Source organism: Camelina sativa, chromosome 3 (genome assembly GCF_030686135.1).
Source record: "Camelina sativa cultivar CO46 ecotype springtype chromosome 3, ASM3068613v1".
Taxonomy (NCBI): Eukaryota; Viridiplantae; Streptophyta; class Magnoliopsida; order Brassicales; family Brassicaceae; genus Camelina; species Camelina sativa.
This window is the reverse complement of record NC_141882.1, coordinates 3117710-3142767: the sequence shown is the minus strand read 5'-3', so window position 1 is coordinate 3142767 and position 25058 is coordinate 3117710. Positions and strand designations below refer to the sequence as shown.

The following is a 25058-nucleotide window of genomic DNA, read 5'->3' as shown; positions in this document are numbered from 1 at the left end:
AGCCCAAAAAGAGATTTGATGAGAAAGAACCAATAAGCACAAACAGGCGGTTACAAAGATAGAGAGAGATTGTGGAGTAGGAGTCAGTGATTCTAGTGGGTTCCTCCTCTTTTTCTGCTCTATATCTTTCTCTCTTTCTATTTTATTTACTAAAATACAAACTATTTCATTTAATTTTCCTCATCCTTCACTATTTCTACCTTGATATATAGTTTTCTTAATAATCTCTCTTGTTCGGTCCAATTAATCTTATATCTAATCTTCTTATTATTATCTTTCACATATTGGATAAGGCTCTTTTTTGTTTTCTCTTTTAACAAAGATAAAGCCCTTTCTCTGAATTTTCTGTTTATCTATATAGATATCGTATCGTCCATCTGATCAATTGCCAAGTACTACTAGCTTGACCCCTTGACAGCTATAAAGTTAGTCAACTAAATTTTCAATTTTCTGTACAACTCTTTCAAACCCAATACTATTATTCTGAATAGAAAAACGAAAAAAAAAAAAGATAGAAACACAAAAGCATAGCCTGGAGACAAGGTCTGTGTGAAGGACAAGTTCTTCGTCTTATTTATACCACGCAATATTATTATTATTATTTTTTTTTTTTTTTAAAAAGAAAAAGTTTGAAAGTTAGCAAGTGCAAATTGTGTTTACTGTGGAAATCGATAGAGAAAGGTCGTGAAAAGGAGAGAGTGATGAATCACAAAGGTTTCTTCGCATACAAGTAGCTAGAGAGAAATAAAGCGATAATAATACTATACAATTAGTCAAATTACTAAGTAATTATATTGTTTATCATTTCTCTATATATCTAACAAATACTACATATTATATATATAACACGCCCACATATTTGATATTTTGTATACTATGTGTATATCCCGGAAAGAGAAAAGGTTGGACCCTCTTTGTTTTTCTGTTCAGCCATAAAAAAGCCTTTGACGAGAAAGTTTCCATTCTACTTTCTCTCTCTCTCTCTCTCTCCTCTTTGTTCTCTCAAACACCCAAAGCAAATAAAAAAAACTTCACAAAGGTAATAATAAATTAAACGCATATATCTTATACTTTCATGTTCATCATCAACAAACTAGCTTTTTCTTTTCAAAATCCTCAATCATTTGATCATCTGATCAAGAATTAACTAAGACTTTGCAATCTCTCTCTCTCCCTCCCTTGGTGTTTCTTAACTCAAGCTTCTATGTATCACCTTTTTCGTCTTTCTCATATTTTCAAGACTTTGATGTTTTACAGAATAGAGAGTATATAATCAAGCAGAAGAGAAGATCAAGAAAGAGGAAGATATCATCAATTGAAGCTGTTTTTTTTGGGGGAGGAGATGGCGAACCATAGAATCAGCGAAGCCACAAACCATAACCATAATCATCATCATCTTCCTTATTCACTAATACATGGCCTCAACAACAATCATCCACCTCCTGGATTCATGTAACAAATCTTCCCAAGTCTTTTCTTCTTTACATAAATATATATTCACATAAAGCTCAACTTCTTTATTCATATATTTCTAATATATATTGAGCTCTAAATTTTTCTATGGGTTTTTCTTGTTTATGCTCAATTTGTCATTTTCTTAATAGTAATTAATATGATACTAGTATATATGTTACACGGCTTCGTTCGTGAGATAATAAATGGTCAACGAAAATCTATAGGCAAAACATAGACTAAAAAATGTGTTTTAGATCATCCGAAATTATAGGTTTTATAAGTGCTTTAGCTCTTGTGTAAACTTTTATTATATGCGACCGTACGTCTTTATTTATATAGTACTATATATTTCTTCAACTCAAATGCGACCCTCTAAGTATGGTTACTTAATTTTATTGTTCGTCTTGTTCTCCATTTTCTCACTTTCTAATTTTAGTTACAACATATGATGATTATTCTTTTTGTACTAATTATATAATTTTAAGAAATGAAACAGTAACCAAAATGGATCGTCCAGCTTCGATTTTGGAGAGCTAGAAGAAGCAATTGTTCTGCAAGGTGTTAAGTATAGGAACGATGAAACAAAGCCACGTAAGCCTCTTTCTCATACCTTCATGACGTGAGCTTTCCTTAACAAACTCCAATAAAGTTTTAGAATTAATAGAAAAAAAACAAAAACTGAAACTGAAAAGAAAAAACAAAATGTGAAAAAGCTGAGAAGAGTCTGAACAAGTCTTTAGATAGGTTTAGGTGATGATACGGAGGCAAAAGAGAGCCTTGGATGGCGTGACTTGTTTATTTATTTCTCTTATAATAAAAATCTTTTTTACCAACTCCCTAACTTCCTCAATATCGAATATTCAAAATTATACTAGTATTAGGAAATGTATGTCATGCTATATATATAGTTCCACGTGATAAATGATGTAGTTAGTTCCAATTAGAATACTAGATTACAACAAATGCACACACCTGATTAATAGTATCAATCAACCATGATCACTAACTACATTCTATGATACTAAAATGTAATGATGGGTAAATCTGTATTGCAGCTTTATTAGGAGGAGGAGGAGGAGCTACGACTCTAGAGATGTTCCCTTCATGGCCAATCAGAACTCACCAAACTCTTCCTACTGTACCCTTTCTTCTTCTTTGACCCTTTCCTCTTGTTTTTTCTCCTTTTTCGGCATTTATAATTTATAAATAAAAAAATTATTCTCTTATACTATAATTTGTGCATTTTTACTCTCTCGTTTTTATTATATACAAACAAATGTTTCTTGTTCCTCTTACTTATCCTATACTATTATTTGCTTGTTTTCCCCTCTAAACTGAAAGCGATTTTTTAAGACTAGTTAATTACTCCATTCCTTTCTCCTGACTTTATATTATTAGCTAGTAGATAAAACTAATAATACACCCATTTGTCAAAATTTATACGCTAAGGTCAATTCCTCCTTAGTTACATTATAATTATTCCTTTTCTGACTTTTTATTTAGTTATACGTTGAGTATGATTATGTTGAATGTGTATTGCAGCAGGAGAGTTCAAAGTCAGGAGGAGAGAGCAGCGATTCAGGATCTGCGAATTTCTCCGGCAAAGCTGAAAGTCAACAGCCTGAGTCTCCCATGAGTAGCAAACAGAACCATCATCTCATGCTTCAGCATCATCATCACAATAAAAACAACAACATGGCGAACTCAAGTTCAACATCTGGACTTCCTTCTACTTCTCGAACTACTTTAGCTCCTCCTAAACCTTCGGAAGATAAGGTACTCATCATCGTCATCATCACTTATAAAATTTTCAATTTTAGAAAGAGATAGGTATATGCATGTAGTTGGGGTCATCATGAGGCATGCATGCTTTGGTGCATGTACATGGTATGTAGGAGGAGTATATCACTAGGTCTCTCTCTCTCTCCTTGTCACATGATAGATATGCATGCACATGCTTTTTCATATAGGTCTATGTCCTAACAAATCTTCCAATAAAACAAAAACATACACAGATCCCAAAAAGGAAACGGATCAGAGAAAATTCAGAATTTTGACCTCTCAAATCGTTGATAAAATTGAAAACACAGACAAATTTTAAATCCAAATAAAATAAAATCCCCATAAAGCGAAATAAAGCAGAAGAATCTTCCTCAGTGTTATATAGTACTATTTTAATAAATAGATTATATGAAGTATTTTAATTTCCTTCTTACTCTCTTTCTATGTTTACTTTTTTTTCCAAAGATTTCTTTTTGTTGCATGTTAATTAACCAATGCTTTAATTCTTCACATCCATTAATGTCATGATATATCTGCTTGGTATAGATGCATAAATGTTTCATAAATTTCTTACATGAATTCATATCGCTTAGGTTTAAAACATTTAATACATGCTGTTTTCCTTCTCGTCTCTAAATAGGAAAATTAATCACATGACTGGACTACACTTATACAATTAATTTTTTTTCTTTCTTTCTTTTCCACTGAATTCAATTTCTATTTTCATCTTTGTTCTCTGACATTGCAGAGGAAGGCTACAACTTCAGGCAAACAACTTGATGCTAAGGTACTTTAACGTTCAATGTTCATCATCATTATTTCTTATACATTTTTTTGACTCCCCCGAGGAGACATATATATATATATATATGTAAACATACTTTTATTAGTAACCTTTTTAGTTATACTTATATGTAGTCAGCTAGTCGTAATAGTATTCTGCTCTCCGTTTTACCCAAACTAATTCGTTAACTTCTTGTTTAAAACTGGATTGATTTAAGACACTGAGACGTTTGGCCCAAAATAGAGAAGCTGCTCGCAAAAGCCGTCTTAGGAAAAAGGTAACCATATCAATACGACAATACCATCTCTATATGACATATTCATTACTATTTTTGTCGAATAATATTGGGTTGCATATAAACAACGCTTTTTCTTTTTTTCTTTAATAAACACATCAACAATGCTAGTGTTATTACTGTAACATAGGCATTGGTTTTTTTGGGGAATCGCTGCTATATCTATGCATTTACTTCTATATCTACCATTTACCAGTCTTCTAATAAATTCATTTATGAACGTGTAGTTTCCATGCACCCATCATTACGAAAAATCAAAATTTCGAATAATTCTATATGTTTGATATATTGATATACTAGTATATACTATTAACAAACGTGTACTTATGGCATGAGCAGGCGTATGTGCAACAGCTAGAATCAAGTAGGATAAAGCTTTCCCAGTTGGAGCAAGAACTTCAGCGTGCTCGTTCTCAGGTTGATATTTAAACTCTTTATTTAATTTCTTATAATATAATGCTTCCTTTTTGTTGTAAAATAATACTATATTTTTACTTTGTCACAACCTGTGAATTGTTGAGATACTTAATTTGGTTATTAAAAAATGTCTCTTTGTGGAATTTAATATATTTGTTTATGTCGATGGTAGGGGCTGTTCATGGGTGGTTGTGGACCACCAGGACCTAACATCACTTCCGGTACTGAAACCTAAAACACCAATTTGTATAGCACTATTTTATTAAAATACAACAACAATGATTAATTTACTATTAACAACTTTTATGTTTTTAAAATGAACGTACGTATAGGAGCTGCGATGTTTGACATGGAATATGGGAGGTGGCTAGAGGATGATAACCGGCACATGTCGGAGATTCGAACCGGTCTTCAGGCTCATTTATCGGACAACGATCTAAGGTCGATCGTAGACGGTTACATTGCCCACTTTGATGAGATATTCCGATTAAAAGCCGTGGCTGCGAAAGCTGATGTGTTCCACCTCATCATCGGAACATGGATGTCCCCAGCCGAACGATGTTTTATTTGGATGGCTGGTTTCCGTCCATCTGACCTAATCAAGGTTCGATTTCTTCTTCTCTTGTTTGGCATATTTCTTATGTCTCGATTACTCCAAGTACTTAAGTTCTAGGTTTTACTTTTGCAGGTGAATTAATACATTAAAAAATCCTTTAATATTAGAAAATGATTGCAAAATGTAACGCAAAATAAAAAGAGAAAAGTTAATGGGAGATCTTTTGTAATTGATTAGATATTGGTGTCACAAATGGACCTATTGACGGAGCAACAACTGATGGGAATATATAGCCTACAACACTCGTCGCAACAAGCAGAGGAAGCTCTCTCGCAGGGTCTCGAACAACTTCAGCAATCTCTCATCGATACTCTTGCCGCATCTCCAGTCATGGACGGAATGCAACAAATGGCCGTTGCTCTCGGCAAGATCTCTAATCTCGAAGGCTTTATCCGCCAGGTTCCATTTTCTCACCTATCTTTTTTTACCTTATCTGCTTTCATCTACTTTTATATATGATTTTTCATTTGCATTAAACTTACATTCTACATTATTACGTAATGATGTTTACAGAACACAACATAGTATTAGAGTAGTGTTTTTAACGCAAAGCGAGAGAAAAATAACCGTGTGGAATATAAACAAAGTGACCTAACTATATAATTATAGATAATATCATATATACATATAAGAATGGAGAATTTTTATGGAAATATGTTAGGTGTGAATATAACGTTTTGGGAGCATGTAAAATACAAAGACATACAGATGTTTTAAAATGCGGAAATACGTGCGTATATTTAGCGTACATATATGAACAAAAGTATGTGCTGGCTGAATTTGTCTAATAAGAAAAAAAATAAATAATTTGATAAAATGTTGCTTTCACGTATATATTGTCTGTTCTGTTCCTGGACTATATGCTCAATTGGCCATGTCTTTTCAGCTCCTTTTTTTCTCCTGTCATATAATAATAAATGTTGTTTTAGTCTTATATTTAATTATTCCAAGAGCCATATTTCTTTCACCAACTTGTTTTTATATAATACAAATAGCTGAAAAAACAAAGAGAATATGTTTAAAGCATTCTCCATCTCTTTCAAAGTTTTGTTTTGACGAACTCAATAATATACATATAATATTTACTTGGTTTTCAAACATTCGGATCAATTTTTTTTTTTTTAATAATTATATCTCAATTACAAGTTATTGACTTTTGTAAAACCCAGTATCCCCACCATGGTAGTAGGTATGCAATTATCATTATCATATTTTAATATTATTATCAAATGAAATAGTAGTGGTCAGTTTAAAATGTCAAAATTAACTGTGATTACTTATTGATTTTCTTGAATTCTCTATTCTTAATTTTAATGAAGGCTGATAATTTGAGGCAGCAGACCGTTCACCAGCTGCGACGGATCTTGACAGTCCGACAAGCAGCTAGGTGTTTTCTAGTCATCGGAGAGTACTATGGAAGGCTCAGAGCTCTTAGCTCTCTTTGGTTGTCTCGCCCACGAGAGTAAGGCACATTCATAACGCATATTTACATTTCATTAATATATAATTAATGCTGCAATATTAATCTGATCTTGGGCATTATTAATGTGAATATATATAGGACACTGATGAGTGATGAAACATCTTGCCAAACGACGACGGATTTGCAGATAGTTCAGTCATCGCGGAACCACTTCTCCAATTTCTAAATGAAAAATGTAACCTTTTTATAACTAAAAAATGGCCAAGTTTCATTGTCTGTCTTAATTTCACTTGTTTCGTTATAAGTTGTACTAGAAAATATAGGATCTTCGTAATCGTTTCGCCCTTTTTAATTATAGTTTTCTGCTATTATATGAAAATATGAAATTAACGTACGGGCTACGTACCACGTAAATGGAACCGATTTATGTGCGATTAATGATGCATTCGGAACGAGAAAAGAAGCACTTTGACTACAATACCAAGAGGTTGATACCAAAAGATTAACGGGCCTTACATGGGCCAGACGCTGCTTTCTGTGACTTCTCTCTCTCTATCGATCATGTAAGTTTCCAGATATTTCTGTTGTTTTCAATTTCTGAATTTCACATCGATTATAGAAATTAGAAACGTAGAGTAAACACATGAAATATTCAAAGTGTTTTCTTCTAAGAATCAACATCTGACAGGTGGTATGGTACATTCTAAATTTCTAAACCGAAAAAAACAAAAGTTGTACCTTCATGTTGACAAAACAAAAAAGTCGGACCTTTAATTCCCACTTATGAAATTATTATGATGACTATCTTTCATTCTTTGTTTACTGTTTCAAACTCTTTTAACACACACAGAGCAATAATATTAGTACAAGTGGTTCTGTTCAGAAAAGTCCAATAGAGAGATATCGTTAATTAGGTTTTTTGAAGAAGACGAAGGTTCATCAGATCCGATCTTTTGTGTCAATGGAAACAGCAAAGCGTAGAACGATGTCATCAATCGTCTCGAAGCTCAGCTCTGTCTCCGAACAAACCAGAGCCGCCGCTTTAGCTGAGCTTAGACTCATCTCTAAACAAGATCCCGACAGCCGTCTCATCATCGCCGACGCCGGAGCTATCCCTTACCTCGCCGAGACTCTCTACTCTTCGTCTCACTCTTCCCAAGAAAACGCCGCCGCGACTCTCCTCAACCTCTCCATCACCTCTCGCGAACCCCTCATGTCCTCACGCGGTTTGCTCGACGCGCTTTCTCACGCGCTTCGTCACCACGACACCACCACTTCCCCCGCAGCGGTTCAGTCCTCCGCCGCCACGATTTACAGCCTTCTGATCGCCGAGGAATCTTACCGTCCGATCATCGGATCTAAACGCGATATCATCTTCTCCCTCGTCCACATCATCAGGTACCCGAGTTCGCATCCCCGGTCGATCAAAGACGCGCTCAAGGCACTCTTCGCCATCGCTCTCTACCCGATGAACCGATCGACGATGATCTCCCTCGGCGCGATCCCGGCTCTCTTCTCGCTGATCGTCAAGGACTCGCGGTGCGGGATCGTGGAAGATGCGACGGCGGTTATGGCGCAAGTCGCTGGATGCGAAGAGAGTGAAGACGGGATGAGGAGAGTTTCGGGAGCCAACGTGCTCGCGGATCTGTTGGATCCTTGCACTGGCTCGACCCTACGGATCAAGGAGAACGCCGTTGGTGCGCTTCTGAATCTGGCGAGATGCGGAGGGGATGAAGCGAGGTCGGAAGTTGCTGCGGCGGTTGCGTCTGGTGCGGATGAAGGAGCTATGGAAGGGATCGTGTACGTAGCTGAGAACGGTAGTGTGAAAGGAAGGAAGAAGGCGATTGATCTGTTGAAGCTCGTTAATGGCGGCGATTCACGTTTTGACTATTTGATCAATGAAGTAAATCCAAATAGCATAAGCATCTGATTTGCACTAAAAATCTCTCAGTCTTTGTTTGTGCTTACTACTAATTCCCATTCATTGTACACTTTGAACATATATGTATATCAATCAATCAAACACAGGATCCGTTACAAATCAATTTTTTTTTTTTTTTTTTTTTTTTCTGTACATGTTTTCATCTAATGTGGTGTTGTGTGAGTTCAAGAATCCAATAGTGAGCGTAGAATTGCATCGCAAACGCCATCGTAGTGTACGACTAAATGTCCGCCTTGCGGGATTTCGTGGTAGTTGATCAAAGGTTGCTTCTGCAAGATGCATCTTTGAAGTTGGAATGGAACAACTTTGTCTTCCTTCCCATGCCAGATGTGAATACAGCTCTCTTTACTAATGTTTAGATCTGCGGGTTCGAAGTCCCATTGCCCGAAACAAGCCATGAAATCGTCTCTTAGTGTGTTGAAAACATCTCTTTCCCGTAGCGAATCCTAAATAATGTTTTAAGTTGTGTACCAAAATGATCAAACAGTTCAAATTTGCAATTCAAGTTGGATGGAGTTAAGTTAGGTAGTGACCTTAGTAAGCATGGGGAAGCCAGTAGTTCGCTTAAGCACCTCCATGTCATGGCTGTTGAAGTAGACCGGATTGCTTTCAAGAACTGAACTAGTTGATGGGAAGAGTTTTTGAATAACCCACCAATGTAACAGTCCTGGTGCATATTTCGATATCCTCAAACCCCATTTGATAATACCTCTCCTGTAATCTTTCTTGATTAGCTTCTTAGGAAGCGAGGGCCACCGATAATTTACCACCGGAGCAACAAAAGCCACGCCAGATAGCCTGTAAAGAAATACTCAACGGTTACTTAACTGTTCACAATCTATTTAGCCTTATCCTTAAGTTTGGGGTATCGAGAATGGTTGAATTGCCTGTGAGCAATGTGTTTTAGGCAACCCCAAGTAGGATAAGATCCCATGGAGACTCCAATTAGGTAAAATTTAGGTCCTAACTCCAACTGATCTGCAAGTTCTGCTATGTCATCAACTTCACTTTGCAATGAGCGTTTCGTGTTTGAATCCGATTCTCCATATCCAGAACGGTCGTAGAATAAAAAATACACCCCAAGCTCTTCTATTAGCTCCTGAAAAACTAAATCCAGGTGAGATTTAAGGATCACAATGATTAAAAACAGAGGCATGGAAACATCCAGACAAGATCCAAAGAGCATTTTATTACATTTGAGGCAGAGAAGTTCATATCTTTGGAGCTTCCAAAGCCATGAACAAGAATGATTTTGTATTTGGCCGCTTGCTTTGGAACTCCTGTTTCTCTATAAGCTAAATATCTCCCATCCCGAAGCTTAACCCTGTTTGAACTTGCAGAAGAATCCCCCATCAACCCTGATACAGTACCACTACAAAAAGACACAGATTTTAGCCATTAATGACTGATGCGATATATTATGGACCACACAGAATGAATTTGGGTATTGAAACTGGAAAAAAAAACAAGTTTCAGGAGATACCAAAAATCTAGAAGGAACACAGAACTGTATCAACGCTTTTCAATCTTTATGTGCACCAGATGATGTTCTTCCCTGGTACCTGGAGGATGGAGAAGAGAAGTTGATAAAAAAGATGGCTACTTGAAAAAAGCAAGTTCCTTAGGTGTATTGGATTTGAAGGGAATAAAGAATTGAGCCAAATATTCCTTTCTGATGCTTTGGGTAAACCATTCTTTAGAATTTTATCCTTTAGCCGTCTTTATTTCAATGTTTGTAAAACCTGAGACGCCACTGCCAGTTTCACCAATCTCAATCTTGTTTCTCCAACAAGTTAACCAATAAAGAAACTTCCCATGATTATTAGTATTACTTATTAGAAACAGCATTTTTGACAAACTGTTCATTTTGAGATTTTCGAATATTCCTTATCCCAATCCTTGACGGTTCTATCCCCAAAATCTTGGATGCCATGTCAAATAACCGGTTTTTTTTAATTTGGTAAAGGTCATTTTCATATCACTATAAAAAGGATTTTAATAACGAAATCAATATATAATACTATCACTGTAAAATACTTGAACAAAGGAAACTGAAATGGGTTTAAAATGAAACGTTGACCTCGTTTCGCTGGTGTGAACCTGACGATCTCTTGCGCTAAAGTCCGTTGACACGGAATTGTTCCATTAATGAACGAGATTTCCTGACGTTGAGCCACTCTTGTTGATGGACATAGGACGTGATGCACTCGGCTTATCAGCTCTTGAACTTGTCCCTGCGCAGTCATCATATCCAGCAAACAAGTTTGTATCTGTGATTTCAGTCGGTATCTGCTCCTCAAGAGCCTCTGTTAGAAGCTCCTTCTGATTACAAGAGTAGAGAAACAAAGTTACTACTCTAGTACGGCACATCTGCAACTTTATCCTTCAGCAAAAGGAAATAAAATGATCAAGACAAGAAAAACGAGATAAATATCCCTGAAACGCTGAAACAGATTGTTCACTAAAACAATGGATATTTGAAGAAAGATAATGCAGCTGTATGTACACAGAGCTAAAATCTTTTTGCACAAGACTCCGAACCAGGTGTACGAAAATGATACAAATTAATGTCAAACTCAGAGGTGTAAAATGAAATAGTAGGGAACTTTTTCATAAACGCAACCAGGTTTCAGTTACAGATGTAGAATATTAGATTGTTTATTCTTTTAGAAAAAATTGAAATATTTCAATTTTAAAGGAAGACAAAAAAAGGTATTTTAGAGATATTTTTGGAATATATTGTTAAATGTAAAGATTGTGTAAGTATAAACCAAAATTGGCTTAGAAAATAGAAATCAATTTATAGAAATATTTTAGGAAAATAATTGATGTTTTCGATTTTTGTATATTATGAGATTATCGAATTTGATTTCCATATTTTACTTATTGTTTTTTGTGTAATTATTAGGGATCAATTATGTAAATAAATTAGAACCTGAAGGTAGAACCCAAAATGTATTTTTTATATTGGAAACTTTCCATGATTATTCCGTGGAAACAACATTTTTACAACCTGTTCCTTTTGAGATTTTCGAATAAAAACTGAAATGGGTTTAAAATGAAACGTTGACCTCGTTTCGCTGGTTGGGCATGAGAATCAATAACCTGAGATGACCTTCTTGGCATAACTTGACAAGATTCCTATGCTGTGTAAGGATGGCATTACTGTTGCCTAACAAAACATGAGCAATAACGTAACTCTCTCCTTTCTCATTTGCAAATTGCCACTCCTTCACCGTCAAGTTGAAATAGTCTTTCCCTGTGGATACAGTTGCTTTCACCTCTACGTACTCTTTCTTACTGCCTCTGTTTTCGATGATTAGATCGTAAGGTAACCCGGTTTCGCTCTGCTCGTTAACCCATCTAACCAGAGCCTTCTTGCCGTATTTTGCAGCAAAGTATCTGTAAGCAATTTCTTCACCTTTTCTACCAGTCTGTTGCGCTTGTGCAGCCCAAGGTGTGCCGGTGTGAACCTGACGATCTCTTGAGACGGAATTGTTCCATTCGTGAACGAGATTTCCTGACGTTAAGCCACTCTTCATGGACATAGGACATGATTGGTTCGGTTTATTAGCTCTTGAACTTGTTGTCCCTACGCAGTCATCATATCCAGCAACCAAGTTTGTATCTGTGATCTCAGACGGTATCTGTTCCTCAAGAGCCTCTGTTACAAGCTCCTTCTGATTACAAGAGAAGAGAAACAAAGTTACTACTCTATTACGGCACATCTGCAACTTCATCCTTCAGCAAAAGGAAATTAAATGATCAAAGATAAGAAAAATGAGATAAATATTTTCTAAATTGCAGAAACAGTTTATTCACTAAAACAAGAATATTTGAAGAAAGAGAATGCAACACTTCTGGAACACATAGCTTAAAGCTTTTTGCACAAGACTCCAAACTAGGAGTAACAATGCTACAAATCCATGTCAAATTCAGGTATAAAAATAAATTTTAAGGAATTTTTAATCATAAAGGCAACCAGGTTTCAGTTTCAGACATTCCCTATATAAGGACAGAATCTGAAACCTGAGATTTTGGAAGGTTTCCATTAATTAATTCAAGAAAAAAAAACAGGGAGATGAATTGGGGACTGGAGCTGATAACGGGCGCAACCTTTATCCTTTTTCAGCCTGCCTCAGTGACATTGTGATGTGCACATGCAGAATCAAAGAGCAAAGCTGAACTAGGGAAGTTTTTACATTTGCTAACTCAACTCCAAGACTTTGCAACTGGGTGCTAAGTCTCAGCGCGAGAGCAGGAAGCATAAGAAGGAACAAAAAACGATAAGAGAAACCGCTTAAAAGCAAAATTGTAAAAGTATGAGTGAAAATGGTCTAGCTTCCATATTCGGAAATTTTCTCAAAATTTGAAAAGAAGGTGTCACAAAAAATAGTGAGCCTGTGCTACTTGGAAACTATAACAAAGGGGCAAAAAAGCGTAGAAAAGGTAAACCAAAGGTAAGCAAACTGGAAAAGTGGAGTAAAAAATGAATTTGGATGTAAATCAGGATAGCAAAAGGTAAAACTTTCCCGCATCCTTCAATTTGAAATATGTGCTCACTTAACAGACATGTAGTAAATATGACCACTAACTCACAGCGACATGTAGTAATCCAACAAATGGAAATGATGACATCACTTTAGCCCTTTTATTGTGAGCTTGTACTTCGGATCCACCCAAGTTGTAAGAAGACAATACTTTATCGACAAACTACAAAAATAAGAGAGTATTAGAGAATAAAACCTACTCACCACACCTTACTTAAGATGATTCACTGTCAGATTCATGCAATATTATAATCTAATGTAGTATATAAACAGTCATCCAATCACGATATACTCAACATGGACTTACCATTGACATGCTTAACTCTTTTCATGTGTCCTTCCAAGTTGAAACGAACAATCTCAGAGCTCCTTCAGATTGTGTGAAATCAGCCTCATTGATACTGAAAACCTGCTTAGCATCAGAATCATCTGCTAATTTAGAGGGGTCTCTTCTAAGCAGTTTGTGAAAACCAGTTTTTTCACGAATACGACTCTCAGCCTTTCTTTTCTTACTGGAGCTCCCAAGATGCTTAATCTCTTCTGCAACAGATGGATATGGACAACTACTGAAACGGTCAGAACTATTAACATTTTCGACCTCATAATCAGCATTATCATCGTCCTCCGAGCTCAATGAATTAAATCTTGTATGCTTGCCACAATAATCCTTATCTTGCTGTTGTTTCTTTGGTGAGAGGATGCGATACTTCTGATGCAGTTCAGTCAGCAAGATCTTCAATGTTTCGCCTTCTTGTCTCTTTGCGTCTTGAATGAAAGATACATACATCCTATAAAATGTATTAATCATATATAATCAGCTACTGCAGTTTATACTACGAATCAATTAAGAACATAATCCAACCACCAACCCACTACTTGTAACCAAACTTCAATTTTTACATGAAACAGAGATCAACAAATTTCAGGCATAGATAAACTATCAAACTGATCAAATAAATGCTGGATTTTTAAAAACAAAGCTATCTAACCAGCTTCATATCATCAAACTAACTAACTCATAAGCAGTTTTAGATAACCCAAAATTACAATACCATACCGCAAGTTCTGAATACGAACACCGAGCTTTTCTTTGCTTGTAACTGATTTTCTCACAGCAACAAAATTCAAAAATTCATCGAGCTTAACATCATCCATATCATAAGTGTTCATATAGCTATCAAGAAATGAAATTATCTCCTCACTACTGATCGGAACTAGGCCAGTAGAACCAGAGATGGATGGAAAATAGAGCAAGACAAGCGGATGCTGCAGCAAAGGTCCCAATCCCAAATCATCAAAGCAACCAACTCCCTCGTTTCGACATATTGCCACTTCCAATTCATACAGGGTCACAATTTTTCTAGCTCCAACGAAGCAGTGAATAAATGCAATAATCTACAAGACATCAAGAAAGCACATAATTGCTAAAAATTCAAAAGGGGTTTAAATAAAAAGGAATCAACTTTGCAATAGATAGGCTCTGTTTTGTTCTAAGGAATACAGTTTCAAGCTTTACCTTGCCTTCAAGGGACATAAGTTGGCGAAGCGAAGGAACACCTTGCATTTGCATCCCTAAAGAATCAGCTTGAAGTTGTGATTGAACCAATTGCCAAACCCTAGTCGAAGAAACGTTCTCTCCGGAAGTAATCAGCGATTTACCTGTCTTGTTGACTGCATTATCAATTCGAATGACTTCAACATTACCGCCGGCGCCAAACTGCGGACGAGGGAAGTTGAGATTTTGCTGCTGTGTCTGTAAATTGTATCTAATGGGCTGATGGATACTGAAATTGGAAAACGCACGAGTCGCTTGAGGAACATATCCACCGTTCGCGGAGGCGCGTAAAGACCACGAGCCGTCGCGAGTCCCTTGCATTGGTCGGCCCCGGAAATAGCGACAAAGGAAAAAAGTATCGGAGAAGAACAGAACCAATTCGGAGGGTTTAACGTTTAAGATGAAATGTACCGGGTTTTAATTTAGCATCTGATAACTGAACCGGTATTGGTCAATAAAATTAAACAGTGCAATTTAAATTAAATTGGTTCACAAAACATGACCAGAGAAAATATTTGACCGTATTTGAACCGCATGGCAAGTAGACCATATTATTCGTGAATGAAAACACACGGTTCAACCGTTAGCTATAATACCATTCGTACTTTTTTGCGAGGTTAGTATTCGTTAAGGCTCCACCACAACATTGACACATACATTGAATAAACTTGTAGTTTCGACTTAATGACTACTGTACTCCCGTTTGTTTAATCCTATAACTACTTTTCTTTTGATTGGAGTATTTTATTCCTTCAGGTATTGACTAAACCACGGTTAACCTTTGTATCTTTTCGAAGAAAAATTTCTTGTGCTTATAGGTCAAATCCACTATCTCTATCTCTTCCAAATCTTCAAACTACTAAAAACTAAATCTTTATTTAAAACCTTGAATCTAAAACTCATACATATATATTATCAATTAAAATTAGTTTTAGGAAAATTATCAGTTCTCCAAACTAGTACTAGTAATAGTATATGCTTGCATGCATTAAGTAGTGGTGCAAACCATAACAAAATTTAATTAGGAATGATATAAAATTAATAAAAATAAGTAGTTTCATACCTTTTTAGCATATACTCCATCTGTCTCATAAAAATTGATGTTTTGGGATACTTTTTTGTCCCACAAAGATTGATGTTTTGTAAACTCCAAGAAGTAATCATTGAAATTATTTAAAATTTTGAATTATTATTGGTTTAAAATTAAATAATATCTCTTTAGTCAAAAAAAATTATATTTAAACTCAATAATTATTGTTTTCTTTAAATGTGTAAAAGCTTCTAAACATCAATATTTATGAGACAGAGGGAGTATATACTAGCTAATATCTTAAACAAAACGTAAATTGTGGATTAGAGTCCTAGCTAGAAAAGTTTTACGTACGTACACCGGTGTATATATCAACAAATTCGTGTAACTAATAACTGCTACTTGGATCATCAAAAACGTCAATAAAAGTGAACGCGTGATTTTGTATCAGTTTTGCTTTTTATCATTTGTCCCTATAAAGACGGCTAAAATGATGTTGAAATTGTTGTTTAGATGTAATGATGAATTTTGTCTTCGCCGGTCTATATGCACTTAATAGACAATTATGACTATAAAATGATGAAAGGATATCGTATTTGTTGGTATAAGAATAAGATGTTAGAAAATCTTAGTAAATGGGAAAGAGAATTGAGGGTAAAGAAGAAAAACTAAAAGACTACGAGTCTTAGGATTCTCTTTCATTGAAAAGCCTTGTGCTTGTGCGTTTGCTTTTCACTATATGAAGTAAGACCCACACCACAGTTATTTGAAGAAAATTACAAATTGTTCCCCCCTTCATGTAAACGCGTAGACACGTGCGAACGTCGACATATCTACATATAATAATACGTGTTGGGGTATGAAGAAAAAAACAAAAACTTTACTGACCGAAGATTTTGTATTGGAGGAAAAATAGGAAAGAACCTATTTTGACGAACGGCTACGATACACACCAGGTAGGTTGATCTAGAACCTTTTCCTACTACTTATCTTACCCTTTTATCGTGGGGAGAGAGAGAGAGAGAGAGAAAAAAGAGTGAGAGAGAGAAAGATGAGTTTGATGAATCCTTATGAGAAGGGTTTAAGTTTCGAATCACCAAGCTTCATCGAATGGCTTAAACCTCCATCTTCTCCTTCTGTGTTATATCGTATGAAGACAAGAGATGCTATATCAAGATCAAATCACCACCAGAGTCAGATGAACATGTTGGAACGATCTCTATTCTTATACCAATCACAAGAACCACTCAACACCTCTATTCAATGCTTGCCTCTTCTAAACAAGCTCATGGAAAACAAGAGTCGTCAAGCCTTGGATGAGATCAAAGAAGAGACTAAGGATGATGTGGTTACTCTCCAAATCGGGTTTCCTAATTATCACCGTGGTAACTCGCAGGGGGATGACTCTGACACAACTTCTGACCATCAGAAGAAACCCATCAAGAGAGAGATAATAGACGATGGCGTGGTGATGATGAAGAAGAGGAGAAAGATGAAGTATGATGATGAGGTGATTGATTCTGATACGGAAGTCTGTGGGCAGAGGTTTTGGATACCAAGTCCTGCTCAGATTCATGTCGGTCCAATGCAATTTGCTTGCTCTATTTGCAGCAAAACGTTCAATAGGTACAATAACATGCAGGTACGTCTTAATTCTCTCTATCATCTTAATTACCATATATGATTGGTTATAGATATCTACGCTCATCTACAAATCTTGCATTATGTGTTAACCATCATCAATATATAGATGTCATATTAATTACCTAGAGAGAAAAAAAAAACATTATTATCACTGTCAACTTTACCTTTGCCTTTGTCCATTCTAATATATATTCATATATGTGATTCAATTCACTAATTTACTGTTATTTTCCTAAATAAGCAAAGAAAATAAAAACAGTTGACAAATTTATACATTTTTGTGTATGATCAATGTATTCCGTTATGTATTGCACTTTGTGAGTGTATATGTTAAAGCAACGGTTAATAAGTTTATAGTATTGTATACATTTCCACCTACAATAGTTTCCTTATATGGACCATACACTTCCTTTTGTATGAATTATGTTGTACTATAATCATACATATTCTCGACGATATATATAGGTACACGATGCATACAGAATACTGGAAGGAATTTAATTACATTGATGACTTAATTATTACGATAATTAATCGTGGTTGGTGTATGATTCGTATAGTATTAGATATAATCAATTGAGAGAAGGATTATATTGGGTATGTAACGTCTGGATTAGTTGAGAAATCTTCAAAAATCTTTTGACTTTTTTCATTGTTTGCCTTGCCTTTTGGTTGAAAAGCCAAAAAGCAAAAGAATAATCACGGAGTGGGATTTGGTAAAGTATAATTCAGCAAGAAACCAAAAAAGGGGAGAAAACAAAAAAAGCAATGATCATACTACTTTTACTGAATATATGCAATCGATTACTTAACCTAGCTAATGAAGATCTGGGTAAAAAGCCTTCTAAATTCTAAATAAGTATCACTTGTTTCTATTTTACTTAGGATTCTCTCCTTTACCATATATACTAGTAGTATAAATTTACTTTGGTCCCAACTTTAATTCGAAATTAAAATCATTAAACCAATACCTTTCTAAGTAGAAAACACACATTTTTCTTACACATACAGAGTTTCTTAATTATTAAATTTGTGATTACCATACACTAGAAGTGGAAGTGGACGACAAAAGTTTCTCATGTTCTTTCCGGTTAAGTCTCATCCTATATGAAATTGAAAATGCACTCCTGAGCATGCATTTGAGTCCCTATCTAGGAATGCAACGAGCAAATTTGTGTCCTACATACGTACGGACTATAACTGTCGATTAGTGTCACATATAATATTATTACGATAATATTCATTAGAAATATGAAAAGTTTCGATAGAATTATACACAAGTAGAAGTTCTAACGAATTTATATACGCTAAACATGTACAGATGCATATGTGGGGACATGGATCTGAGTTCAGAAAAGGGGCTGACTCGTTGAAGGGCACAACCCAACCTGCGGCTATCTTGCGGCTGCCATGCTATTGTTGTGCAGAGGGATGCAAGAACAACATCAACCATCCACGGTCTAAGCCCTTGAAAGATTTTCGTACACTTCAGACACATTACAAACGTAAGCATGGCTCCAAGCCCTTCTCTTGCGGCAAATGTGGCAAGGCCTTGGCTGTGAAAGGCGACTGGAGGACCCACGAGAAAAACTGTGGAAAGCTTTGGTATTGTACATGTGGGTCAGATTTCAAGCACAAGAGGTCTCTCAAGGACCACATCAGGTCCTTCGGCAGTGGACATGCTCCTCACCCGTCTGTTTCTTTTGATGGTTTCGAGGAGGATACAGAATGTGTCACCACTGAGTGAGATTGATGTTAGATACACCGGAGAGACTGTGGAATCATCATCGAGCGACCGGTAAGATCTGAATTTTCTAATGTTGCTTCAAAGCTATCCACCACAAACACATTTCAAGTCTACCAAAGAATTTCTATCGTGGAAAGGAGAAATTCTTTGTTAGACTCGATATAGAAAAAAAAAATATAGAAATTTACCAAATAAAATGAAGCAACATTTTAAAATTTAGATCTTTTTATTGGGATATGGTTACGATAAGTCCACATAGAGCCCGGTGTTTGTCTAATAATTTCTTCTTTCTTTTTTAATGTTTGAAACATGGGTTTGAGTATTGGTGTGTTACGTACTATGCATGTGATATCATTAGGGTTCTTGGTTTGGTAGTAACCTTAAGAAAGGAGGTTTAATTATGCTCATTAACAAAAACTTCTCTTTTTTACGAGGGTTGTATTTGTTGGGGAGCATATTGTGGCTCGTGTAAACCCCTAGTTATCTTAGTGATTAGTAGCAATTAAGTATGATCTGAGTCTTAATTAGGGGTTCCTTATTTAATAAGGGTGATTTATCGATTAATAATTTGTGAAGCACGTGAATTTTCTGTTTCTCACATTGTAATTTGTATTAGAAGAGAAAATTGGTGTGCTTCACTTCATTATTGTACGACGTAATCCTCATTTAAAGACTCTTTTCTATATTGTATCTCTTTTCATTACATATCATGTGCTCTCGATTTGTTGTTTACAAAGATTCATGATATTGTGTTTTTGTTGAACTTGTAAATTTCACGTTACAACAACAAAAAGATGTTATATCTGAGCTCGTAAGACTTGACACGTCATCTGAACGATTTTGACTTGTATAGATGTGTATATCGTCGAAATTTACCATATATTTCAATATGTGTGTGACACCACAAATCCAAAAAAAATGTAAAAAGCACTTACCCCTAACCATTTTGGGAAAGTGTACTTGGTCTCCACCGCCCAATCTGAAGCAAAATCTTTGGGACTTGGGACAAAACGACAGTGCAAAACTCTTAACAACAAGCTTCTTCGCTTGAAACAATAACACAACTCTCTGACAAAACTCTTTGATGGTATATATGTATATTTTCAAAGGTAAACTTTTACCAAAGGGATCTTAAACTCTTTAGGCAAGAACGGGATAGCCCTGGGATTGTTTTCCAGGTCGCGATACAATCTATACTCTGCTTCATAGTCATGAAGCTTCAGCTCTGCCTTCTGATTAGTATGGTAATGGTGCTTGGTTGAATTCAACTTCCCAAACCCGAAAACACTAACTTTCTCACAAACTCCCACCGCAAGCATCACAGCCTGCATACCTGACGAGTAGTGAAACAACGAGCCTTCATGGTTTTTGCTCCAATCCACAAACCCTTCCGCTTTCTTCTCTTCCAAGAACTTCTTGACCGAGTAATACTTGACGATTCTAGCACACAGGACATCGAATCTCGGATCCGTGATAATCAGAGGAGCTCTATGCGATGGTTTGCAAACAGTATAATCCAAAACGTGAATGGGTTGGCAAATGTACATCACAATGGGAACTGTTTCGCCATAAGGATGACAGTAACAGCTCTGCCTTCTCCCACACTGATGCAAAATGTTACTATTTATGAAAGATATGTTCGTTTTCGATCCGACCTTTTTCTCAAACCTCTCTGTTTTGGCATTGTTCAAGCGAATCACAATCTCATGCTTATCAATGAGATCACCGTATTGGCTAATCAGCAATGTGCCGCTGTTACCAACCACTGCACAGGATGAGTATCTTTTACTCGAAACCGAAACAACACTAACACCGTTGTGGGAATCAATCGGATCCTTGACTAATCTGATCAAATCTAACATGATGTTAGGTTCATAAGCTCTTCTTCTACGAGCCCAAAGTTGTAAATTTCTCTTGAACTCTGACCAGTAACGATAAACCTGAGGGGAACGAAGCGTTACCGGGAATCTCGAAGCAATGTCTCTGCTGCTGCTCCCATGGCGATGTTGTTCGCTCGGTCTTGTCATGGAGCTGAAATGGCGGCGGTGGCTTCTCCGGGTGTTGTCGTAATCCGAGATCAGATCGACCTCTTGCTTGAACTTGAGCTCGCCGGGATCAATGGCGGCGAATTCGAGCAATGTCTCGTTGAATACAATCTCTTCAGTCGTCATGAGTCCGGAGGTGCCGAGCTCGGCGATCGCGGAGGCGAAGGAGAAGCTACTCCGGCGAATCGCGACTCTGCAAATGAGCGTGGCGGCGAAGAAAGCGAAGAGGAGAGCACTAAAGAGAGGCCTAACGGATCGTTTCATCGGCTCCCTGGAGAGATATAAAAGTAAAAAGAAACGTCGGGAAGTTTCTTAATTAAACCCCCAAAAACTGACGACGCGGGTCGGATCTTAAAGTCGGATCCATTGAACGGGTATAAGTAAAGGCCGAGACTTTTTATTAGAAATCTATGATCAGAAACTTGAGAGGGAAGAAGGCACAGAAGAAAACTTGAGAACGTGAAGAGAAAGGTGAAGAGTGAAACTGAAGTCAAAGAGACGACATTGACATTGTTGATTAAATTGGGGCAAGTGTGAGATATGATATGAGGAAGCCCTTAAATGGAGGAGAGATCTGAAGAAGGGAAGGGAAGAGAGATAGATCCAAATTCAACTAACATTAAACAAATCATTCAATTACTCATTCTTTCCTCTTTTTATCTAAGTTGCAGTCATGTTGGAGAGAGAGAGAGAGAGAGAGAGAGAGAGAGTGGTAGCTTCATTGTAAAGTGGCGAATAATAAAATCAAAGGAGGAGACTGTTTTGGGAAACCATTCTACTTCTATTGTAAAAATTCACCGTGGGCGTTCGGCGGAAACCGGACAAACCGAACCGGACAACCCGAGAATTTCGGTTATCGGATCAAACCGAAGAAAGAAAGCATAACCGTTCGGCGCCTTGACGTTTTGTGTTTGTATACAAAAACATTCTGTTGTTTTCTATTTTTTCAAACGTCAAAATTTCCAATTTTTATCACAATTAAATTTTTTCCTCTTTTCTCTGTCACACCACCGACTTGAATCATCCCATCTGCTTTTCCTTATTTGACCTGTGAAATAATTTATGATCATGGATTCATCCACGATTCTTCTAGGATTTTATATAATAAGATCTGATTTCTTGAGATAAAGTTTTCAACTTTGAAATCGATTTCTGTAAAACCCTGAAAGAGATATGTACAGCAATTTCAAAGAACAAGCGATCGAGTACGTGAAGCAAGCTGTTCAAGAGGACAATGTTGGCAACTACAATAAAGCTTTCCCTTTATACATGAACGCCCTTGAATACTTTAAGACCCATCTCAAGTATGAGAAGAACCCTAAGATCCGAGAAGCTATCACCCATAAATTCAACGAGTATCTCCGCCGTGCGGAGGAGCTTCGTGCCGTTTTGGACGAAGGTGGGTCGGGTCCAGGATCCAACGGTGGTGGTGATGCTGCTGCAGCTGTGGCCGCGAAGCCGAAAAAAGACGGAGGAGATGGAGATGGAGACGACCCGGAGCAATCAAAGCTTCGAGCTGGGTTAAACTCTGCTATTGTTAGGGAAAAGCCTAATGTCAAGTGGACAGATGTTGCTGGGCTTGAGAGTGCTAAACAAGCGTTGCAGGAAGCTGTGATTTTGCCTGTCAAGTTCCCACAGTTCTTCACTGGTGAATGTTTCTACTTTCAGTTTTGGATTGGAGTCTTCCATGTAATTTGATTTACTTGTATTGATCAATCTTTACTTGTTATGATTAGGCAAGAGGCAGCCATGGCGAGCTTTTCTTCTCTATGGGCCTCCTGGAACGGGTAAATCCTACTTGGCCAAGGCTGTTGCTACTGAAGCTGACTCTACGTTTTTCAGGTAACGTATGTTTCGATTATAGCTCTTCTTGTTGTAAGACTTGCCAACGTTTCCATATATGATTCACTTGGTTCAGTTTGTGATAAGATATAGTCATGTTTGTCACAAGCATATGCAGCCTGCTGGAATTGCTAGCCTATAGTTGCAGATCTTTGGGTTTAAATATGCCTCAGTCAAGTAGTTTGCTGTGTTTATAATTGGGACACATTGCACCTTTTGAATTATCGTATACTTTTTTTTGTCTCCTAACCATCAGTGTGTCTTCATCGGACTTGGTCTCGAAGTGGATGGGTGAAAGTGAAAAGCTAGTATCCAACCTTTTTGAGATGGCCCGTGAGAGTGCTCCGTCGATCATTTTTGTTGATGAGATAGATTCTTTGTGTGGTCAACGTGGGGAAGGCAATGAAAGTGAAGCTTCAAGACGTATCAAAACAGAGCTTCTTGTGCAGATGCAGGTGAAAAAGGTTATTAGAAAGAAACCTTCTGGGAATGAATTATTAGCAGAAACATGACTTTTTTTTCTCTCTCTCTCTCTCTATTTCTCTTTTATTTTAGGGTGTCGGACACAATGATGAGAAAGTCCTTGTGCTAGCAGCAACAAATACACCGTATGCTCTCGATCAGGTGAAACTCATAAGAGTGGATTGGTGTTTTTGAATTAGTTTCCAGCTTTAGAATAATACTAAATACCATGTTCATTGCAGGCTATTAGGCGACGTTTTGATAAACGTATCTATATCCCTCTACCCGATGTGAAGGCTCGTCAGCACATGTTCAAAGTACTGAACTGACTTAAAACTTTTCTCAAAGTAAATTTCAGGAGACCCAATCCTAATGATATTCGTGTATGAATCAGGTGCATTTGGGAGATACTCCTCATAATTTGAAAGAAGCTGATTTTGAATATTTAGCTCGCAGGACAGAAGGATTTTCTGGTTCAGATGTGGCTGTTTGTGTAGGTGGCTTGGCCAGAGTTGTTATTTCTATCTAGATAATTAAACAATCTTTTGTCCTGAGTGGTTTCTACTCCTCTGCAGGTCAAGGATGTTCTGTTTGAACCAGTTCGAAAAACCCAAGACGCCATGTTCTTTTTCAAGGCTACTGATCGTACGTGGAGGCCATGCGGGCCTAAACAACCTGGTGCCATTCAGACTACAATGCAGGATTTAGCAGCAAAAGGGCTTGCTGAAAAGGTAGGCGTCAAAAGTCTGAATTTGCTGTCAAACTCATAATATCTTAGCATGAGAATACATTTCTATATGCATTTGGTCTTGACGAAATTTCAATCGTTGAAGTTGTTTTGGTGATGATGGTCGTTCATTTGTTTTGATTCGAAACACAACAGATTATTCCACCGCTTATCGCGAGAACGGATTTTGATAAGGTACTAGCAAGACAGCGACCGACGGTGAGCAAGTCTGACCTTGAGGTCCATGAGAATTTCACAAAAGAGTTTGGAGAGGAAGGTTGGCATTGATCAAATTGCTTGGCATTATTAGTTGCAGGGAAGATCTCGAGTTCCCGGTTATGTATTTATGCACTAGGAGGGGAACATTTCTTTTGATGCACATCATTGAATTTTAGTTTTCTAATTGTGTAAATTATTTCTGACATGATTGTTTCCTGATGCCAAAGTCAGGAAACAATCATCAATACATCATTGCGTATATGCATAATTTTTTGCCTCTAATATTGAATTCTATGATTCTATCAACAACAAAATGATCGTATGTACTCGCACACAATCTGGTAAAATGACACCTAGCTTACACACGTTCACATGCAAAACATAAGGACCATGGTTCAAGGCTTGTGCGCTGATTTCTACTAACTTGCAATCTTGCATTTTATGTCTCACGGAACAGTCTCTTATTGTGTATACTTTTGTATTTTCTTACTCCACCTTTCAGCAAAGTTATTATGTAATGCTA

At 36.8% G+C, this 25058-nt stretch overlaps 6 protein-coding genes and 1 pseudogene across 10 annotated transcripts; 4 read left to right on the top strand and 3 right to left on the bottom strand.

Moving 5' to 3' along the window:
• The first annotated feature begins 869 nt into the window (after window positions 1-869).
• Window positions 870-8817, top strand: LOC104766512 (transcription factor TGA9-like). Of its 3 annotated transcripts, XM_010490416.3 has the most exons (13): window positions 870-1039; window positions 1258-1452; window positions 1952-2046; window positions 2511-2593; window positions 2998-3231; window positions 3986-4024; window positions 4239-4298; window positions 4656-4733; window positions 4906-4954; window positions 5066-5337; window positions 5527-5748; window positions 6669-6811; window positions 6911-8817. In XM_010490416.3, exons 2-13 carry the CDS (start codon window positions 1343-1345, stop codon window positions 6996-6998), a joined length of 1473 nt encoding a protein of 490 aa, XP_010488718.1. In that variant the 5' UTR covers window positions 870-1039; window positions 1258-1342; the 3' UTR covers window positions 6999-8817. The 3 variants fall into 3 exon arrangements, with proteins under 3 accessions (XP_010488718.1, XP_087364300.1, XP_087364299.1); XM_087508174.1 differs by lacking the exon at window positions 6911-8817 and having other exon boundaries at window positions 872-1039; window positions 6669-6815; XM_087508173.1 differs by lacking the exon at window positions 870-1039 and having other exon boundaries at window positions 1048-1452.
• LOC104766483 (uncharacterized) lies at window positions 7499-10541 on the bottom strand. The gene is made up of 5 exons (XM_010490389.2): window positions 10198-10541; window positions 9909-10086; window positions 9602-9813; window positions 9248-9512; window positions 7499-9160 (listed from the first exon to the last, which is right to left on the bottom strand). The coding sequence occupies exons 2-5, from the start codon at window positions 10065-10067 to the stop codon at window positions 8879-8881; spliced, it is 918 nt and encodes a 305-aa protein (XP_010488691.1). The 5' UTR covers window positions 10068-10086; window positions 10198-10541; the 3' UTR covers window positions 7499-8878.
• On the top strand, window positions 7734-8817 carry LOC104766500 (U-box domain-containing protein 17). Its single transcript, XM_010490407.3, has one exon. It carries the CDS (start codon window positions 7734-7736, stop codon window positions 8700-8702), a length of 969 nt encoding a protein of 322 aa, XP_010488709.2. The 3' UTR covers window positions 8703-8817.
• Window positions 10542-11656: 1115 nt separating the features above from the next.
• Window positions 11657-15194, bottom strand: LOC104778623 (protein NO VEIN-LIKE-like; annotated as a pseudogene). Its single transcript, XR_015595081.1, has 5 exons — window positions 14781-15194; window positions 14322-14659; window positions 13572-14052; window positions 13314-13427; window positions 11657-12394 (listed from the first exon to the last, which is right to left on the bottom strand). The product of XR_015595081.1 is annotated as a protein NO VEIN-LIKE-like (transcript).
• A 1454-nt stretch (window positions 15195-16648) lies between these two features.
• LOC104766477 (zinc finger protein WIP3) lies at window positions 16649-19925 on the top strand. Its single transcript, XM_010490377.3, has 2 exons — window positions 16649-17491; window positions 18815-19925. Exons 1-2 carry the CDS (start codon window positions 16901-16903, stop codon window positions 19238-19240), a joined length of 1017 nt encoding a protein of 338 aa, XP_010488679.2. The 5' UTR covers window positions 16649-16900; the 3' UTR covers window positions 19241-19925.
• Window positions 19926-20102: 177 nt separating this feature from the next.
• Window positions 20103-21729, bottom strand: LOC104766462 (beta-1,6-galactosyltransferase GALT29A). The gene has a single exon (XM_010490357.3). It carries the CDS (start codon window positions 21547-21549, stop codon window positions 20344-20346), a length of 1206 nt encoding a protein of 401 aa, XP_010488659.1. The 5' UTR covers window positions 21550-21729; the 3' UTR covers window positions 20103-20343.
• Window positions 21730-22020: 291 nt separating this feature from the next.
• Window positions 22021-24849, top strand: LOC104766446 (protein SUPPRESSOR OF K(+) TRANSPORT GROWTH DEFECT 1). Of its 2 annotated transcripts, none has more exons than XM_010490345.3 (8): window positions 22021-22933; window positions 23022-23127; window positions 23384-23582; window positions 23683-23751; window positions 23832-23906; window positions 23984-24082; window positions 24165-24320; window positions 24473-24849. In XM_010490345.3, the coding sequence occupies exons 1-8, from the start codon at window positions 22459-22461 to the stop codon at window positions 24602-24604; spliced, it is 1311 nt and encodes a 436-aa protein (XP_010488647.2). In that variant the 5' UTR covers window positions 22021-22458; the 3' UTR covers window positions 24605-24849. The 2 variants fall into 2 exon arrangements, with proteins under 2 accessions (XP_010488647.2, XP_087364294.1); XM_087508168.1 differs by having other exon boundaries at window positions 23384-23591.
• The last annotated feature ends 209 nt before the right edge of the window (window positions 24850-25058 follow it).

Bases quoted from the DNA above. Each gene is read 5' to 3' on its own strand.
- LOC104766500 (XM_010490407.3), top strand. From the start codon at position 7,734: ATGGAAACAGCAAAGCGTAGAACGATGTCATCAATCGTCTCGAAGCTC.
- LOC104766512 (XM_010490416.3), top strand. From the start codon at position 1,343: ATGGCGAACCATAGAATCAGCGAAGCCACAAACCATAACCATAATCAT. The intron at 2,047-2,510 runs GTAAGCCTCTTT...TCTGTATTGCAG, and splicing joins GAACGATGAAACAAAGCCAC to CTTTATTAGGAGGAGGAGGA. The intron at 4,734-4,905 runs GTTGATATTTAA...TGTCGATGGTAG, and splicing joins TTCAGCGTGCTCGTTCTCAG to GGGCTGTTCATGGGTGGTTG.
- LOC104766446 (XM_087508168.1), top strand. From the start codon at position 22,459: ATGTACAGCAATTTCAAAGAACAAGCGATCGAGTACGTGAAGCAAGCT. The intron at 23,752-23,831 runs GTGAAACTCATA...TGTTCATTGCAG, and splicing joins CACCGTATGCTCTCGATCAG to GCTATTAGGCGACGTTTTGA. The intron at 24,083-24,164 runs GTAGGTGGCTTG...ACTCCTCTGCAG, and splicing joins GTTCAGATGTGGCTGTTTGT to GTCAAGGATGTTCTGTTTGA.
- LOC104766462 (XM_010490357.3), bottom strand. From the start codon at position 21,549: ATGAAACGATCCGTTAGGCCTCTCTTTAGTGCTCTCCTCTTCGCTTTC.
- LOC104766477 (XM_010490377.3), top strand. From the start codon at position 16,901: ATGAGTTTGATGAATCCTTATGAGAAGGGTTTAAGTTTCGAATCACCA. The intron at 17,492-18,814 runs GTACGTCTTAAT...AAACATGTACAG, and splicing joins ATAGGTACAATAACATGCAG to ATGCATATGTGGGGACATGG.
- LOC104766483 (XM_010490389.2), bottom strand. From the start codon at position 10,067: ATGGGGGATTCTTCTGCAAGTTCAAACAGGGTTAAGCTTCGGGATGGG. The intron at 9,814-9,908 runs GTAATAAAATGC...TTAGTTTTTCAG, and splicing joins TGAACTTCTCTGCCTCAAAT to GAGCTAATAGAAGAGCTTGG. The intron at 9,161-9,247 runs GTCACTACCTAA...AACATTATTTAG, and splicing joins GCTTCCCCATGCTTACTAAG to GATTCGCTACGGGAAAGAGA.